At 41.1% G+C, this 18190-nt stretch overlaps 3 protein-coding genes across 3 annotated transcripts; all 3 read left to right on the top strand.

Annotated features, from left to right (window-relative positions):
* The first annotated feature begins 384 nt into the window (after positions 1-384).
* On the top strand, positions 385-1641 carry LOC142550273 (uncharacterized). The gene has a single exon (XM_075659504.1). The coding sequence runs from the start codon at positions 385-387 to the stop codon at positions 1639-1641; it is 1257 nt and encodes a 418-aa protein (XP_075515619.1).
* Positions 1642-1746: 105 nt separating this feature from the next.
* On the top strand, positions 1747-4876 carry LOC142550272 (uncharacterized). Its single transcript, XM_075659503.1, has 6 exons — positions 1747-1953; positions 2341-2668; positions 2720-3019; positions 3299-3579; positions 3691-3821; positions 4171-4876. The coding sequence occupies exons 1-6, from the start codon at positions 1747-1749 to the stop codon at positions 4874-4876; spliced, it is 1953 nt and encodes a 650-aa protein (XP_075515618.1).
* A 2596-nt stretch (positions 4877-7472) lies between these two features.
* LOC142549504 (protein PHYTOCHROME KINASE SUBSTRATE 4-like) lies at positions 7473-9550 on the top strand. The gene has a single exon (XM_075658474.1). The coding sequence runs from the start codon at positions 7573-7575 to the stop codon at positions 9262-9264; it is 1692 nt and encodes a 563-aa protein (XP_075514589.1). The 5' UTR covers positions 7473-7572; the 3' UTR covers positions 9265-9550.
* The last annotated feature ends 8640 nt before the right edge of the window (positions 9551-18190 follow it).

The following is an 18190-nucleotide window of genomic DNA, read 5'->3' as shown; positions in this document are numbered from 1 at the left end:
GGAAGACACAGGTGGCCCAGCTTAACAGAGAATGCCCAGCTCACTCATATGGTAGACCTACTGCAGGAAGGAGAGCCGGATGAGGAGCTGGAAGCGGAAGAACCTATAGAGATTTAGGAGCCTATCGCAGTCGTCGAAGATGGAGAGATAGATGATTAGATTAGGATGTTTTAGTGATTTTGTTCTAGGAGTTTATCTTTCCATTATTGCTATTTTATTCAGTACGAGTTTTATTTCATTTAGATTGGTCATGTTCATTTATTTTTCTGCTTGAGAAATCAATAAAATATTTTATTTGTTCCACTGATTTCAATTTACTTCTGCACGATCTATTGCATGAATCCTACTCGTACAACAAATTCTTAGAATTTGAAATTGTAGGAAATGGCCGGCAGACCCCTAAGACAGAACCGCAACCCGCGTTATCCTAATACCGACCGTGAAGGCGGACAGGAGAATGGGCAGAGAAATGGACCCCCGCCTGCAGTCAACTTAAGCCGAGCTGATCTTATGGCCATAGCCACCATTGTGGCGACAACACTGCAAGGGTTGGGAAACCCGAACGCCAATCAGCCACCACCACCTCCACCACCGAACGGAGTCAAATTTCATTACGAGTCTCTCCGCAAGAACATGTGTCCGACATTCAGAGGGGACGCCGATCCTGAAGTTGGCCAGAGTTGGCTAAAGAGTGTCGAGACTCAGTTGAGGCTATTGGAAGTTCCCGATGCACTCAAAGTGGATGTGATCCTGCCTTTTCTGAAAGACAGAGCATCTAAATGGTGGGAAGCAGTCTCGCCAGCCATGACCACTGCTGGACCAATTACATGGCGAATCTTCCGAGAGACATTTCTGAAACAGTACTACCCGGCAGAAGTCAGACTACAAAAGTTAAGTGAGTTTGAGAATCTTACTCAGGCTCCAGATATATCAGTCGTGGAGTACACTTCTCAGTTCAATGCCCTTGGGTCGTATGCTCCGGCAATCATGGGGGATGAAGTTTTGAAGCTGCACCGTTTCAAGAAGGGGTTGAACAGCCGAATCCAGTCGGCCTTAGCAGTTTATCAGCCCGCCAATTTTTCAGATCTTATGGGCGCAACTATCCGAGCTGAAACTGATATCCGTCAAAGAGAGGGAGAGAATAAGAACAAGCGTCCTCATATCGGTCAGTCTTCGCAGGGAGGTCAGAAGTTCAGGAAACCCAATCAATCAAGCGGACCTTCTTCAGGGCAACCCTCAGCGGCCAACTACCAAGGACCCAAGCCGTGCCCGACATGCCATTTCAGACACACAGGAGAGTGCCGAAGAAATAGTGGTGTATGCTTCGGATGTGGGAAAGCGGTACACCGAATTGCCGAATGTCTTACTGCTGCCAACCAAGCAGCCGAGCCCAACAAGGGAACTGGGCAAATTACTGGAGCTAACCCCAACAAGCGAAAGGAAGGCAAGCCTAATGCCAGGGTATTTGCTATGACTCAAGAAGAGGCCGACGACGCCAATGAAGTCGTGTCAGGTACCATATTTATTCAGCAAGTGCCTGCTTATGCGTTATTTGATTGTGGTGCTACGCATTCCTTTATGTCTAAGAGACTTGCTAGGAAACTAGGACTTAAGCCCGAGCTACTAGCTGAACCTTTTTGAATAGCCACACCTACATGTAAGGCCATCGAAACTCACGAGATTCACAGGGACTGTTTAATCAGTATCGGTAATCAGACATTCAATGCAGACTTGATACAATTAGTTATGGCCGACTTTGAAATCATTCTAGGAATGGATTGGTTAGCCAGAAACAATGCATTAGTGGACTGTAAAGGGAAAAGAGTGAAGCTCCGAACCCCAAATCAGGAAGAGATCGTGTATCATGGTGAATCCAAGGAACGGAAATCACTTATTTCCGCTTCCCAAGCATGGAAGGCCATGAAGTCCAGAGAAAATATCTACCTAGCAATGGTTAGTGAAGTGGCAAGGAGAAGTTGAACTGAAGATAGAAGACATCCCAGTAGTATGTGAGTTCCCGGATGTTTTTCCAGAAGAACTCCCAGGGATAGTCCCGGACCGTGAGTTGAGTTCGAAATTAATCTGGCTCCTGGTGTAGCACCGATTTCGAAAGCACCTTACAGGATGGCGCCAGCTGAACTCAAAGAGTTAAAGGAACAACTCCAAGAATTGCTGGACAAAAAGCAAGTTCGACCAAGTGTGTCCCCATGGGGAGCACCAGTACTCTTTGTAAAGAAGAAAGATGGGAGTATGAGATTGTGCATCGACTATAGAGAACTGAACAAGATCACTATCAAGAACAAGTACCCTCTCCCGAGAATAGACGACCTGTTCGATCAGCTTAAGGGAGCTGCGGTCTTTTCTAAACTGGATTTGAGGACTGGATACCACCAACTGAATGTCAGGGCTGAAGATATACCCAAAACAGCTTTTCGAACAAGATATGGGCATTATGAGTTCACAGTGATGCCTTTTGGGCTGACCAATGCGCCTGCTGCCTTCATGGACCTTATGAACAGAGTATTCAAACCATTCCTGGACCGATTCATAGTAGTGCTTATTGACGACATCCTCGTCTATTCTTCCAACGAGAAAGAGCATGAAGAACACCTCCGCCTTACACTTCAAACTCTGAGAGAGAAGGAACTCTATGCTAAGTTTAAGAAATGTGAGTTCTGGCTAAAGAGTGTATCCTTTTTAGGACATGTGATCTCTGAAGCAGGAGTATCAGTGGACCCCAAGAAAGTTGAGGCAATTACAGAATGGTCAAAGCCTAAAAACATCACAGATATCAGGAGCTTTCTTGGATTGGCAGGTTATTACAGGAAGTTAGTCGAAGGTTTTTCTTCAATTGTCATACCAATGACAAAACTCACTCAGAAGAATTCTAAGTTCGTCTGGGACGAAGGTTGCGAGAAAAGTTTTCAGACACTAAAAGAAAAGCTCGCATCCGCGCCAGTACTAATCATACCCACTGAGGATAAGGAATTCACCATCTACAGTGACGTTTCTAAGAAAGGTCTGGGATGCGTACTCATGCAAGAGGGAAGATTGATCGCCTACGCATCAAGGCAGTTGAAACCGCATGAGCAGAACTACCCTACGCATGATCAGGAGTTAGCAGCAGTTGTCTTTGCTTTGAAAATTTGGAGGCACTATCTCTATGGTGCCAAGTGTGAGATTTTCACAGATCACCAGAGCCTCAAGTACTTGTTCACCCAAAAAAAACTAAACATGAGGCAAAGGCGGTGGATCGAACTACTGAAGGACTACGACTTGACTATAAGTTACCATCCAGATAAAGCGAACAAAGTGGCCGATGCCCTGAGTAGGAAAAATGGAGGCAAGATCACTCTAGCTTCACTCTCCGCTCGGCCATGTCTGCAGGAGACCGTCAAGTTAAATCAGGATCGGGACCCCAAGATAAAGAAACTTAAGGGACAAGTCGAAAGCGGGAAGTCTCAAGATCTACAAATTGATGACAAGGGAGTCATATGGATGAAAGGACGACTGTGTGTACCAGACAGTGATAACCTTAGCCAAGAAATGCTGTTAGAAGCACACAAATCCAAATTTTCAGTCCATCCAGGGAGTACAAAAATGTACAGAGACTTTAAGAAGAATTTTTGGTGGAATGGAATGAAAAGAGACGTGGCATAATTTGTTGCCAAATGCCATGTGTGTCAACAGGTCAAAGCAGAGCACCAGCGACCTGGAGGATTATTGCAACGTTTGGAGATACCAGAGTGGAAATGGGAACATATCTCCATGGACTTTGTGGTAGGGTTACCAAAGTCGAGGCAAGGTCAAGACGGAATATGGTAATTGTAGATAGACTTACAAAATCTCCACACTTCCTACCCGTCCGTATGAACTACAATCTGGACAAGTTAGCTACATTGTATATGGACAACATTGTACGACTTCATGGAGTACCAGTGAGCATCCTGTCTGACAGAGACCCAAGGTTTGTCTCACGTTTTTGGAAAAGCTTTCAGGGGGCCATGGGAACAAAAGTTACTCTTAGTATGGCCTATCACCCTCAAACCGATGGCCAAACCGAAAGAACAATTCAAACCCTGGAAGACATGTTGCGAGCATGCGCCCTAGAATTCAGTAGCAATTGGAGCAATCTCATCTACCGTTGATCGAGTTTGCTTATAATAACAGCTATCACAGCAGTATTGGGATGACTCCATACGAAGCTCTCTATGGAAGGAAATGCCGATCACCCTTGTATTGGGATGAAGTGGGAGAAAAAGCAATAGTAGGACCCGAGCTCGTACAGATAACAATAGACAAGGTTACAGTAGTCCGAGAGAAACTCAAGGCAGCTCAAGATCGACAAAAGAGTTGGGCAGACCTGAAAAGGAGGCCAGTAGAATTCAACGTTGGCGAGAAGGCCTACGTAAAAGTATCGCCTATGAAGGGAGTTGTCCGATTCAGTAAAGCTGGGAAGCTAAACCCTCGTTATGTGGGACCCTTTGAGATTTTGGAGAAAGTGGGCACGCTAGCATACAGATTGGCACTGCCACCAAGCATGTCTAGAATTCACAACGTATTCCACGTGTCCCAACTAGGGAAATATATCCCGGACCCAAGCCACGTGTTGGAAGCAGAACCGCTCATGATCGAAAGCAACTTGGGAGAAGAGCTAAAATACGAAGAAGTTCCCATTAGAATCGTGGACACCAAGGACCAGGTACTAAGACGACGAATCATTCCCTACGTCAAGGTGCAATGGTCTAACCACACGGAAAGAGAAACCACGTGGAAGCTAGAAGAAAAGATGAGGGACCAATACCCGTACCTCTTCTTAGATCAAGCCAACCCAAGTTTAGAGGACGAAACTTCTCTTAAGGAGGGAGGGATGTAAAACCCGGGATTTTGTTCAATCGTGATCTTATCAGATTAATAATTTGATTATATTAGGATGATGTAATCTTGGATGTTGATATTATTATTCAGAATATAAGATTTCTTTTGAGGTTATCTAAGCCGTGTAGATAATTTTATCGTGTGCAGAATTTTGAAGCTCGAAATTTAGATGGTATTATTTATCGTGCAACTTTAAATTTTGGGAGGAATAAATCTATCTCCATCCAAGAATTTAATCAAGGAATTTCGAAAATTAGCAGATAAAACATCTAAGATTTGAGTTGAGATGGAGATACCGGGATAAAAGATCAAGAATGAGATAATAAAATCACTAGAATTCTAATTAATCAGTGTACATATATACTATGCAAATTTTCAAAATCTTAAGGGATGGAAGATTTGGAATTCGGTTATCACCCAAATCACGGATAGATAGATCACGATTCGAGATAAAAGATTTGAGTCAGATTTCAACGCGATATCACTCGATCCCGATAGCAACCAACTCCTATAAATAGGAGGGTCCTATAGCTCGAAAATTACACCATAATTCTCTCTCAAATTTCGAGATTCTCCTCTAGTGTCCCTAGGATTTTCGAGTACAGCGAAGCGCTGCCGCCGTCCAACCACCGGAACAGGAATTTCGAAAATTCCAGTGCAGTAAACCCTAGCCGTTCACGTATATTTTCATCAAGAATTTAAGATAAGTGGGCTTGTTTTAAATTATTGAATTTCGATGCATGTATGTTCGGTTTTTGTAAAAATTCGGGCGAGTACAATTCTTCTTCTACACCCTTCTGGTTACGATGTTTTTGGCATGATGTAAATATTTTGGCACTGTGAGAATTCAACTCGATATGGGTGGGAATCCCAACCATACGTACCCTTACGCGGTGGGGGAGATAACCGTTATACGGCCTCGTCCCCTTAGATGAGTAAAAATTAGGGACTGATATCAGTAAACCATTGAAAGTAGATGAATCTCAGTGTCGGGTTAATGATGCGTACGTGGTATGAATTATGTTGCATGGTATGTATATTTTCGAAAATTGCATGTTGTTTTTTGTACTCGAACGGCCCCCACTTGCTGAGTGACGACCATATCACTCACCCCTTACAACCTTTCCCCAGATAAATCCGAAGAACAGGTGGAGGAAGAGGAATCCGAATAATTTTGGGGCTGGTGATTTTATTAATTTCGAGATTGGCTAGTATAGAGATTCTCGAATTTTTAGTAATTTAAATTTCATGTAAGACGTTTCCGCAGTTTTAATTTATTTCAGTTGTAAAGACTTTGTTTTGAGAAATTATGATTAATAAACGGGCTTTCGGTTTATACTATGCTACGAGGCTGGTTGTTTTCAATTGTGTGATTGTTAAACGACGCTGGTGTCAAATCTAGAGTTTCGGGGCGTGACAAGTTGCCCGGCCTATAGCATTCTCGAGAAGAAACGCATTTTCGGCCCAAGTAAATAGCCTAATCTACTCGCTCGATTTGCCTGCCATCATCAAATGATTTTTAAAAAACCATTCTTTTCTATATATTGTATCAACATGAAATAAAAAATATGATATACGTATTAATATGTAAGCGCGCGCGCACAGACGCACATATGATTATATCATATGTGAAAATTTATATATATGTCCATATATATATAGAGTATGAAAGGAGCTAGGGGTTGGACCCCCTAGCCTCCAAGTTGAGAATCAGAGTTGAAGAAGCGGAAATGGTAACAGTGGAGAAGCATGGTGGATAGTAGAGAAACCACATGGAATGAGGGGTGGCCATTTGAGTTGGAGACAAAACCAAAATAAAGAAGTATGTCCATTTCGATCGGATGATTTTTATTTATTTTAATAAAGGGAGAAGATAACTTTGGAAAATATTGCAATGATGAATGAAATCATTATCTTTTCTTATTGGCCAACACTTCGTTATGCTGTCCAATAAACAAACAGAAAGTGTCCAAGATTTATATTCATTAATATTATTCAAATTTGTGAGTTCTACTATTTTCAATTACATACAAATTAGCTAGGGATTGGTATCTTTTATCTTTTCCCAAAAAGAATACCACCAAATTATTATAAAATCACAATGGTGTGCTGAATCATGAAGTTTATACATATAAAATGTTGATTTTAAGTCTATTTGAGTTACGAATCGGATGAATTTTTCTTAATTCTATTTGAGTTTAATTAGACTGATGCATGCATGCCAATACACACATCGCCGTATCAAATTAAAATCACCAAATGAAATATATAGAGTAGGTCTCTTGTGAGACGTTCTCACAAATCTTTATCTGTGAGACGGTCAACCCTACCGATACTCTTAGCATAAAAAGTAATATTTTTTCATGAATTATCCAAATAAGAGATCGTCTCACAAAATACGACATGTGAGACTGTTTCACACGAGTTTTTGTTATATATATGTTTTTATATATATGTATGGTTGGTGAAAGAGAACAAAGAGGATTGCTGATATGTCAAAATGTTGACCACAAAAGTTTAATAAAATAACGAACAATTATGTCCCACATATTACTGGCAGAGATTTCTTCATCTGAGCCATTCTACTTAATGCCAGAGTCACCAATTTCACAGAGCATCAGTTTCCTCTCAACTTTTACTATTTATATACTGTGCATTAATTCCCTTTCTAAAAGGTGTGCGTGTGTGTGTGGAATGGAGTCACAAAATTTAGTAAAGAGTTTCAAGTACAATTCACCACAGCAACCAATCTTTAGCGTCATAGAATCTCCTCTCCGGTACAGATCCTTACCCCAAACCAATCCTACACCCTTTAAGGAGATTTTCTTTCCTTCATATATCCAACCCAAAGATCCGAAAAAAGTTTCCCAAGGAAATGAAACAGGTTGCAACATTGATGACTCAGAAATAAGCATTTTCGATGCACAGAAGTATTTCAGCGAAAACAATGAAGCCGAAGACATTAAAAAACCACCACAACAGCAAATCACAGCTCACAATATGCTATCGGTTCCAAGATTGTCATCGGTTTCTTCCGCAGATGGATATGGCAGGAATTATCGGACAAGATCATTTCATACCACGCCCACGGCCTCGTCCGAGGCTAGCTGGAACAGCCAAACAGGCTTGTTGGCAAATCCTCCAGGTTCAATGGCTGTTTCTTTAAGGAATTTGCCTTCTGATATGCGTAGCAAAAAAAGGAATCCCGCTGCCAAGAAATGGAGTTTTTGTCGAAAGTGCTGCTGCAGTGGCAAGAATTCCGTTAAGGTTAAGGAAGCAACCTCGGACTCAGACATCAGGGGACCTGCTGTGATCCACATCGATATGGGTAACTTGGAGAAAACGAGTCACTCGTATGCTAAAAGAGGACAGAGCCGTGACGAGAAAGCGCCAGAAAACATGCCGCAGAAGATTTCAGTTCCTAACGTCGAAATGGCGTTCCAGCAGAAAGCAACGGCTCCGAATTACCCTTTACAGCTCTCTCCGGAGAAAAAATTTTCCCCCACTGATCCGCCCCGCCAGCAACGTGTATCTCCATCAGGAAGGCCGTTTGGTGACGCCAACGCTGCTGCTTTCACCTTCCCTATCCTCAATTCATCAATCCAGACGACCAAGCCAGCAGGTTTCAAGGCCATGATTACAAAATCAGTCATCAATCCCCTGGAAGATCCACCTCGCGACTCGTTGGAAGTTTTCCAACCGGTGCACGATCCCATGTCTATTTCTAGAACACCCGATTTCAATCCAGGAAGCCCCATGGCGCGCCTCTCGAACATGGATGACGATATGTACAGTGACGCGAGCTCTGATTTGTTCGAGATCGAAAGCTTCTCGACACAATCCAATTCTTACCAAATGTATCGTGGGAGGGATTCTCTGGAAGACGAAGCTCCAGCGTTTAGGTTTGCATCCGCCAGATGTATGATCAGCAGCAACAATAATAATCTGCATGGAAGAAGAAGCATGGATGAGCCACCAACGCCGAGTGTTGCGGGAACAGAATGCTACACACCGAGTGAAGTCAGCATCGATTGGAGCGTGACCACCGCAGAAGGCTTTGACAGAGCAAGTGTCACCAATTTCTCCATCTCCGCTTCGGAAATAGGCAAAGTGGCGTTTCTCCACAAGAGGCTGCAAGAGGAAGCTTCTGGAGGCGACGGCGGGAAGAGGAAGGGAAATGGCCTTCTGCTAATGAGCTGTCGGCAAGAGAAGTCGGTCAGCGTGGGGCCGCAGCCGGTGAAATGCTCAGTGCCGGAAGGCCCGCCATTGTTCCCATTGGGTATATCCGGTGGTGCGGGGCATGTGGGTGGTAGGCCACCGAGAGCGAATAAGCTGCCATTGGGGAGCTCTCATTCGGCACGGCTGTCCCTTGCTTTTGCGGCATGATAGCTTTCCGAAAATAATAAAATTTGAAAAATGATAGGCCAATTGTGCAATACAAGTTAAAAAAGGTGGCGGTTAAGATCATGGCTGGTTTTCTTGAATTAGCATCTACGAGTCATCCGTCTATTCTGTTGATGCATTTTCGTTCGTCTTTATTCGTGATTTCTGCAAACAAAGTTCCTAGGATTACTTTTACCTTTTCGAGATTTGTTATGTGTGCTCATTTGTGAATTCATTTGCTTGCAAAATAAAGATTTTGTTTCTTTAATAAACTTTCAAGTTCTGAGTACTATTTATGCCATGTTTTTTCCTGCATGAAGTCTAATCTACTGAGAATTGCACAGAAATACCTTTTTAGGCAACAATCTTTCGTATAAAACAAAGAATCATATCATATCGAACATCTTTTTCCAACGCCAAGTTTTGTTAATCTGTTCCATATAACATAAATCTTCTCCATGAAGAACTTGATCTTTCAATGGATCAAAAGGGATCATACAAACTAGAATACGGATGGACATTCTAACTCTAACATCTACATATATAAAATAGAAAACCAAGCATGATGTAACTTAGAACATAAACATTAAGATTGTTTGCATGAGATTGTATTTAAAGTATAAAGAAAAAGTTAATTTTTTGTTAAATCACAACCGGTATCTAATCCACACATGCAGGCAACGAGATAAGTGATATAACAAAAGAATCTCAGACATCCTTAATGGTAAGCTATATGATCACTCATGTGGATAAGAAACAAAATTCCAGCAGTGGAAAACAAAAGCAACAGTTTATAGAACATGCAATAATGGGCCATAAATTTTTCTTGAACGGACGTAACTAAAAAAGATATGGTAGGTCGGCCCACCACTGTCTAGCCCAAGTGCTATAAAATTAAATATGTTATGTCACGCCGCAAGCCCAGGCCTGCGTGACTGCACATCTATAGCAACTACTTCGTATTCGTCCTCGCTTTACGAAAATGATTAACCCAAGTTGCTATAGAAGATCATTGTAGCCTCTTATAAACTCATTTTTAATTTTTAAGATGTGAGATAAGAGTATCACAATCACCCCTCCTTCAGAACACGACGTCCTCGTGGCGGCCTGACCACTCGATCCACCAGCGTCGTGAATCTAGAGGTGACTTCTATAGGTTCAAGAGATGGCTCCTGTCATGTAGCACTTTGCCCCGCAGGTTCAAGAGGTGGCTTATCATGCACGTAGCAGTTTGCCCCGCATAGCAGTTATTTCCCGATGTTCCTTGCTGGTGACCGACTCTGATACCATCCTGTCACGCCCTGAGCCTGAGCCCGCGTCTGCGTGATTGCACAATGGGCCTCTATAGCAACTAGTTCATATTCGTCATCACTTTACGAAAATGATTAACTCAAGTTGCTATAGAAGTCCATTGTAGCCCATTATAAACTCATTTTAAATCTTTAAATTTTAAGATGTGGGATAAGGATATCACATGTTATATTCTTATTTATAAAAAAATATATATTAATAAAACTAGTATTTGTAAAAAATCGCTAAAATGTAAAGAAAATCGAGGTCAAAATTATTAATCCAATAACCCCCAATTGTATATACATCTAATCATATTACCACAGTTTTTGTTTCTATATTTCTTATTAAAAGTCCAATTATGTGACTGTAAATTAAATAGTAAGGGCGTTGAGTATTTTGTTAACCCCTACTTCAATTCGTCACTATGTTTTGCCAGTATTAACTAATTTTGAAGACACAAAAGTTAAGAAGAAGTTGTAACACTTACATGGTGTAGTGACATAAGCCTCTTCCAATAAAAAGAACATGTGTTCGAATCGACGTTGAAACAAAATCCGCAATATTAATGGTAGCAAATGCACCAAGCTATTGTAGCCCACAAGGAAATGCAAGAAGAAATGCGATGAGAACAACAAGAATTGAAACCGCACATGTTAGCTTTTGCTTAAATCTTTTCTCCAAATGATCCCATGTCCTACAGTTTTCCAGCCCAAATTTAATAACACTCGAGAGAATTTAATGGATAGATTTTTCCTACGTGGGAAAAATATTTGTTTTTTAGGGTTTAACAAACTCTACAGATTTGTTCCACTTGTACAAATTAATATGAAATGTTCATTTATGTTTATTTTGCTGGAAAACACTGACCAAATTCAGCGATGAGGGGAAAGGAAATGTCCAAGAAGAAAGTTCGGCAAATCGACGCCGACGCAGCAAGGGTGGCAAGGGCGTACCTGAAAAGAAAACAAAGCTCGTTCCTCCGGATGTGGAGTCAGGTCCAGCGCCGCCGCTCAAACTTGCGTATGTGATATTCTTTCTTCTGACAGCAACTCTCCTATCTTGGACCATTTCCGTGTTTTTTCTCTTTAAAAGAAGAGAGTCCAAGTGATGTGAGGTTACATACTTTCTTGATAATGGTGACATTCATAGTGTTCGTCTTTCTATCGGCCATGCAAGAACTGAGCCAAAATGCGATCCCCTCATTTACGCGAAAGTAGACGTATTTGATAGGCGAGTTTTGTCAGGCCCCGAGACCGGGGTTAGTCGACACCGGCGTTGTCTCACAATCACATAATTGCAAAACAAGCCTCGTAGTAATTCGCAATAACCAGTCTTTTTCATAACAAGTAATCGTCTTTACAATGCGATGGAAATAAAATGCGGAAGCGAAATACATGATGATAAAATTAAAAGACGGAATAAATTCGACTGGTCTCAAATGGATTTGCTTTATCACCACCCCAAAAAGTAATCTTGCTCTTCATCCTCGATTTGTTCCTCGTTCTTATCTAGGTGGGAATGTAAGGGGTGAGTATTTTGGGAAATACTCAGTAAATGGGGGCCGATCGTGCATAACAAATATCGAGGATATACATACGAATAAATTATCGTAATTTCAATGTTAAGAATGTTGAATCAAATACTAACAAAAATAGGAATATAGCACTGAAAATCCTCTCATTTTCTATGGTTTTACTGATCAGTCCCCTATATGTTACTACTCTAAGGGGCGAGGCCAAAGGAACGGTTATTATAACCCACCGCATCAGGGCCTAAACAAAGCATTTCAAAGTTCGGAATTTCCTTTACCATTTCTAAATCAAATCATTTCAGTGCATTTCAAATAATTCAAACATGCTTTCAAATATTATAACTGATATCGAACAACGAATAATTAAGGGGATTTCATACCAAATGGAAACGAATATATCATGCCGATCGAATTTGCAAAGTCATATTTAATTTATTTTTGATATATATCATGCTCACTTAAAAAGAAAATAAGTGTGCCAAATCTTTTATATAATAATATATATATTCAAAAGTCAACTATAAAAATAATTAAATAAGTGAATCATATTTATTAAAAAGATATAAATATCAAGAGCCACTTAAAATAAACATAAGTGTGCAATTTTATATAATAAATCAAAAACCCACTTACAGATTTTGTTTGGCTTAAAACGCGATATGGGGTATAGGAATTCGAGCGATACTTGGACAACTACCAGTCTCACTCTCGGGTGGCTCCTGGATAAACAATACGCGAGGGAAAAAAAACTTGAAAACTAAGCTTCAAATATTCTTCGGGTGTCAATTAACTACATGCGGGTATTTGAGAAATAAGGAACAAGGCACGGCTTACCACTCCAAGGAAGATAACCGAGAATTGATGAGTTTGTGGGGAGGATTTGGGGCTTCGAATGGCTACTGGTCCAGGGACAGCAACTTGCTGCTGCACAGTTCAAAGATGACAAAGGAAGCTTTGTGAATTTGTTGCAAGAGGGCTCCTATGGAAGCTTCAAATTACAAATGGACAGAGATTGGCTTACTGGAAGGCTTCGGAAGTGGTGGAATCTAGACTTCAAACCGCTGCGGCAAAGCTTCGAACTTGGGGCTGAAATATGGCTTGAGGATTGACGGGAAATGCTAACGGAACAATGGACAACAGCTTGTTCGAACCGCCGCGGAAATCTCGAGATTCTGGATGAAGCTTTGGTCGCTGGAAAACTTTCGAGAAAGGGAAATGAGGTGCTCGGAAATTGCAGGCTCTATATGGTGTGATCTCCTTTCTAGTTGGACACCATATTGAAAGTTCCGTTTCCACAGAGTGAATGTGACGAGGGTGAGTGTTGTGTGTATCAGAATATAAGTGTTGTGCGTAGGTGTTGTAACACCCACGACAACTTGCAGCGAAAATTATAGTTTAACACACTAACACGCAACTTGAATGATAACAATACGAGATACGAGAGATAAATTATGCACAAGTATAAAATACTTGTGCGGTGCCTCAGGGCAAAATAATTCATTAGAAAAACTTGTAAGTTTACAAAAACCAATATTAGTAAAAGAATAAAACAACTCCCTTATTAAGGCGAGTAACAAATTGCATCCTAAACCTCTAACAAACCGTATAACCAAAATACATAGGATGCATCAACTGAGAAGTGAAAAAGTCTTCAAAAATCAACGCACTAATCAAAACAGTGATTAGGTGTTGTCTTCAGATGTTGTCAGCACTTTACAGCAACACTTTATCAACGATTAGCACTGGCGTGGATGCAAGTTTTTCTTTCAATGTCTGAAAACTTTTCTCGCACCCTTCGTCCAGATGAACTTGGAATTCTTCTGCGTGAGCTTAGTCAGTGGTATAGCTATGGAAGAAAAACTTTCGACGAACTTCCTGTAATAACCTGCCAGTCCAAGAAAGCTCCTGATGTCTGTGGCGTTCTTAGGTTTTGGCCACTCTGTAATTGCCTCAACTTTCTTCGGATCCACTGATACTCCTGCTTCCGAGATCACATGTCCTAAAAAGGATACACTCTTAAGCCAGAACTCACATTTCTTAAACTTAGCATATAGCTCTTTCTCCCTCAGTGTCTGTAGTGCAAGGCGGAGGTGCTCTTCATGTTCTTCCTCGTTGGGAGAATAAATGAGGATGTCATCAATAAATACCACTACGAACCGGTCCAGAAATGGTTTGAACACTCTGTTCATTAGGTCCATAAAGGCTGCAGGCGCATTAGTCAACCCAAAAGGCATCACTGTGAACTCATAATGCCCATATCTTGTCCGAAAAGCTGTTTTGGAGATATCTTCAGCCTTGACCTTCAGTTGGTGGTATCCAGTCCTCAGATCCAATTTAGAAAAGATGGCGGCTCCTTTAAGCTGATCAAACAGATCGTTTATCCGAGGTAGAGGGTACCTGTTCTTGATTGTGATCTTGTTCAATTCTCTGTAATCGATGCACAATCTCATACTACCGTCTTTCTTCTTTACGAAGAGTACTGGAGCTCCCCTGTAAGGTGCTTTAGAGATTGGTGCTGCACCAGGAACCAGATTAATTTCGAACTCAACTTCGCGGTCCGGAACTGTCCTTGGGAGTTCTTCTGGGAAAACATCCGGGAACTCACATACTATTGGGATGTCTTCTATCCTCATTTCGACTTCTCCTTGCACTTCGTTGATCATTGCTAGGTAGATGTCTTCTCCGGATTTCATGGCCTTCCATGCCTGGGAAGCGAAAAGGAGTGATTTTCGTTCCTTGGATTTACCATGATACACGATTTCTGCCTGATTTGGGGTTCGGAGCTTAACTCTTTTCCCTTTACAGTCCACTATTGCATGGTTTTTGGCTAACCAGTCCATCCCTAGAATGATGTCAAAATCGACCATAACCAATTGTATCAAGTCGGCACTGAAAGTCTGATTAGCGATACCGATCTTACAATCCTTGTGAATTTCATGAGTTTCTATGGTCTTACTCGTAGGTGTGGCTATCCGAAAAGGTTCAGTTAGAGATTCGGGCTTAAGTCCTACTTTCTTAGCAAACCTTTTAGACACAAGAGAGTGTGTAGCACCACAGTCAAACAATGCATAAGCAGGTACTTTTTGAAGTAAGATGGTACCTGATACGACTTCATTGGCGTCGTCTGCCTCTTCTTGATTCATACCGAACACCCTGGCATTAGGCTTATTCTCAGATAACTGCATGATCACATTCCAGGATTCTTCAATTTTTTTCTTATCCCTCAGCCGGGCTTGACGGGCTTCAGACAGTCTTATGGTGCATCTATCCACTTCCTCCTTAGCTTGCTTGGCTCGACTCATCGTTATTTGTAATGACTCTCTCAGTTCGCAGTTATGTTCTTTAACGAGCTCGAACATTTGGAAGACCTCGTCAATTCTTTTCTCTGCTGTCTCCAGTTTGGTAGTCAGATTTTCCACTTGTTGCCTACTCTCAAGATTACTAGCTCTCAGCCTCCTGATAGTCCTATCCTGGTGTCCTATAGCCAATTCCTTTAAATGTATAACAGCCTGAGCGCGTGTGCGATGCTGGTGGTAATCCAACTGAATAGTCTCCCCATGGGTAATCGGGGTTACTTTCTTACGAGCGGTGACACGGAAACGAGCCATTTCCTGAAAAAATAAAGAAATTAAATGCTCAGAATATCAAAAATAAATATCAAGAACTAATAGAGCAAGGTATCGAAATTTATATGTATTTTTCGAAAATTTCCGAAAATAGGAGGTTAAAGCTGGCGGGTTGACTCGATGATTCGGCCGAGTTGACTCGCTGGGTTGACTCGCCGGAGTACGGTCGGAGCAGAGGCGTATGTCGGCGACGGGGTAGGAGTTACGGAACCGGTGACGGCATGGCCAGAATCGGTCGGAAACTGCCTAATTTGGCCGGAACTCGCTCAAAATCGGTCAACTCCCTTGAAATTGGGCGTTTTTGATTTCTTGATCCGATCCCAAAATTGATTGTTGAAAAACGTTACCCATGGATTGTGTATCGTTTGTGTAAAATTAATTTAAAATCGGAGTAGGATTGGTAGGGTAATTGGACAAAACAATATTCGGCGTTTAGGGTTTACACGCCCTATTTCTTAGATCTGAAATTACGGCTTCACCCTAACACTAAATCAGAAATTGGTCGAGGGCTATTGTTCGTTTCGTCGAGACGATTTCGGAACTGGTCTCTGATCGAACACACGTTACCGGAATCGGTGGAAGAGCTCGGCGGCGCACGTAAGGTGCTGTTTGGCCGAAATCCGAATTTTTTTTTTTTTTTTGAAACTCGATTCTTCCACTCGGATTTTGAAGCTGGCGGCTCTGATACCACTTAAATGTCATGCCCCGAAACTCGGGATTTGACACCGGCGTTGTTCATCAATCACACAATCGAAAAACAACCAGCCTCGTAGCACAGTATAAACCGAAACCAGTTTATTTCATAAATTCGCAAAAACAACCATTGTCTTTACAACTGAATAAATTGAATAAATTGCGGAAGCGTTTACAATTAAAATAAACCTACTAAAATTCTTAAATCCTTGCAGCAAAATTCTCAAAATTTAAATAATTTCACCAGCCCCAAAATTGATCCGACTCTTCTTCCTCGACCTGTTCCTCTGTTTTATCTTCTGATTTATCTGGGAAGGTTGTAAGGGGTGAGTATTTTGGGAAATACTCAGCAAGTGGGGGCCGTTCGAGTACACAACAACATGCATATAAAATTCGAAATACGTACACACACACACACCATGCATAAATTGACTCATACCACATTCGTATCCTTGACCTGACACTGAGATTCCTCTACTTTCAATGGTTTACTGACGTCAGTCCCTAATTTTTATTCCTCTAAGGGGGCGAGGCCGGATCGGTTATATCCCCACCGTATGAGGGTCATATCATAGTTGGGATTCCCTCCCATATCAAGTTGAATCCTCACAGTGTCAACATAAAACTCATGCACAAATCGTAGCCAGAAGGGGTAGAAGAAGAATTGTACTCGACCGAAATTTCGAAAATACGAAAATGCATACACCGAAATTACACATTTAAAACAAGCTCACTTACCTTAGATATCGTAGAAAAAGTGAATAGAGGGAATTCTTGCACTGGAATTTCGAACCCTAGCTTCGTGGTTGGACTGCAGCAGCACTTCGCTTCTTCGCACACTGAGAGAGCAAGCTCTCGAAATCCTAAGAAAACTAGGAGAGAAACTCGAAAAACTGGAGTAGAAAATGGTGTGAATTTTCGAGTTATAGACCCTCCTATTTATAGGGGTTGGCTGCAATCTCGATAGATGTCATCCGTGCGTTTAAACTTGAATCAAATCTCCATCCAAAATCGTGATCAAATCTAAATTTTATTCTTTATCCTAGACCTAAATTTCGAAATTCATGTATGTATCCCAAGGATAAATTTCAAAATTTATGCTTTGCCCAGCCTGCAAAATTTCAACTTTTGTGTCTAATTCCCAATATTCGGTAGACTTTTTATTTCTTAAAATAATAAAAAATTATATTTTTTAAATCCCACAAATTTGCTGACTTAAACCCGAAATTTAGTAGTATTTTTTCCAAATAAGATTTTGATTATTTTCCTAAAATCCTGGTAGTTAAATCTTTCCCAAGCTGCATTTATCGTGTAAACTTTTCCTTTTATCTATGATTTTCGAAAATTCCCTAATATTCTTTCAATATTATTTTCGAAAATCCCATGATAAAATCCTCAAGATTTTTAGTTCCAAGATTGGGTTATCTTCTTGCTTAAATCTTTATCCAGGTATATCAAATCTTAGATCTATATCCGGTAAAATTCTGCATATCTCAAATTCCGAAAAAATATACACGATATTATTTAAATTCTTGAGTTCCAAAAAATGCCACATCACAAATTCCGAAAATCTCGCAAATCTTGGTACAAAATATTATCATGATAAAATCTAAAATCCTGGATTTTACACCTCATCTCCAACACTGCCCAGGAGATTGCAGTAGAATTCTAACACTACACGGCGACAGTAGGGCATAACAGTAGTGACTGTGGATAGCAACCTTCGGTTCTTGAGAAACTCAATCAAATTGTATTTCCCATATGCATTAACATCAATATTTTTCTC

Source organism: Primulina tabacum, chromosome 6 (genome assembly GCF_025594145.1).
Source record: "Primulina tabacum isolate GXHZ01 chromosome 6, ASM2559414v2, whole genome shotgun sequence".
In the NCBI taxonomy this organism is placed as follows: domain Eukaryota; kingdom Viridiplantae; phylum Streptophyta; class Magnoliopsida; order Lamiales; family Gesneriaceae; genus Primulina; species Primulina tabacum.
The sequence above is the reverse complement of the archived record's forward strand: the minus strand, read 5'-3'. Positions and strand labels throughout refer to the sequence as shown.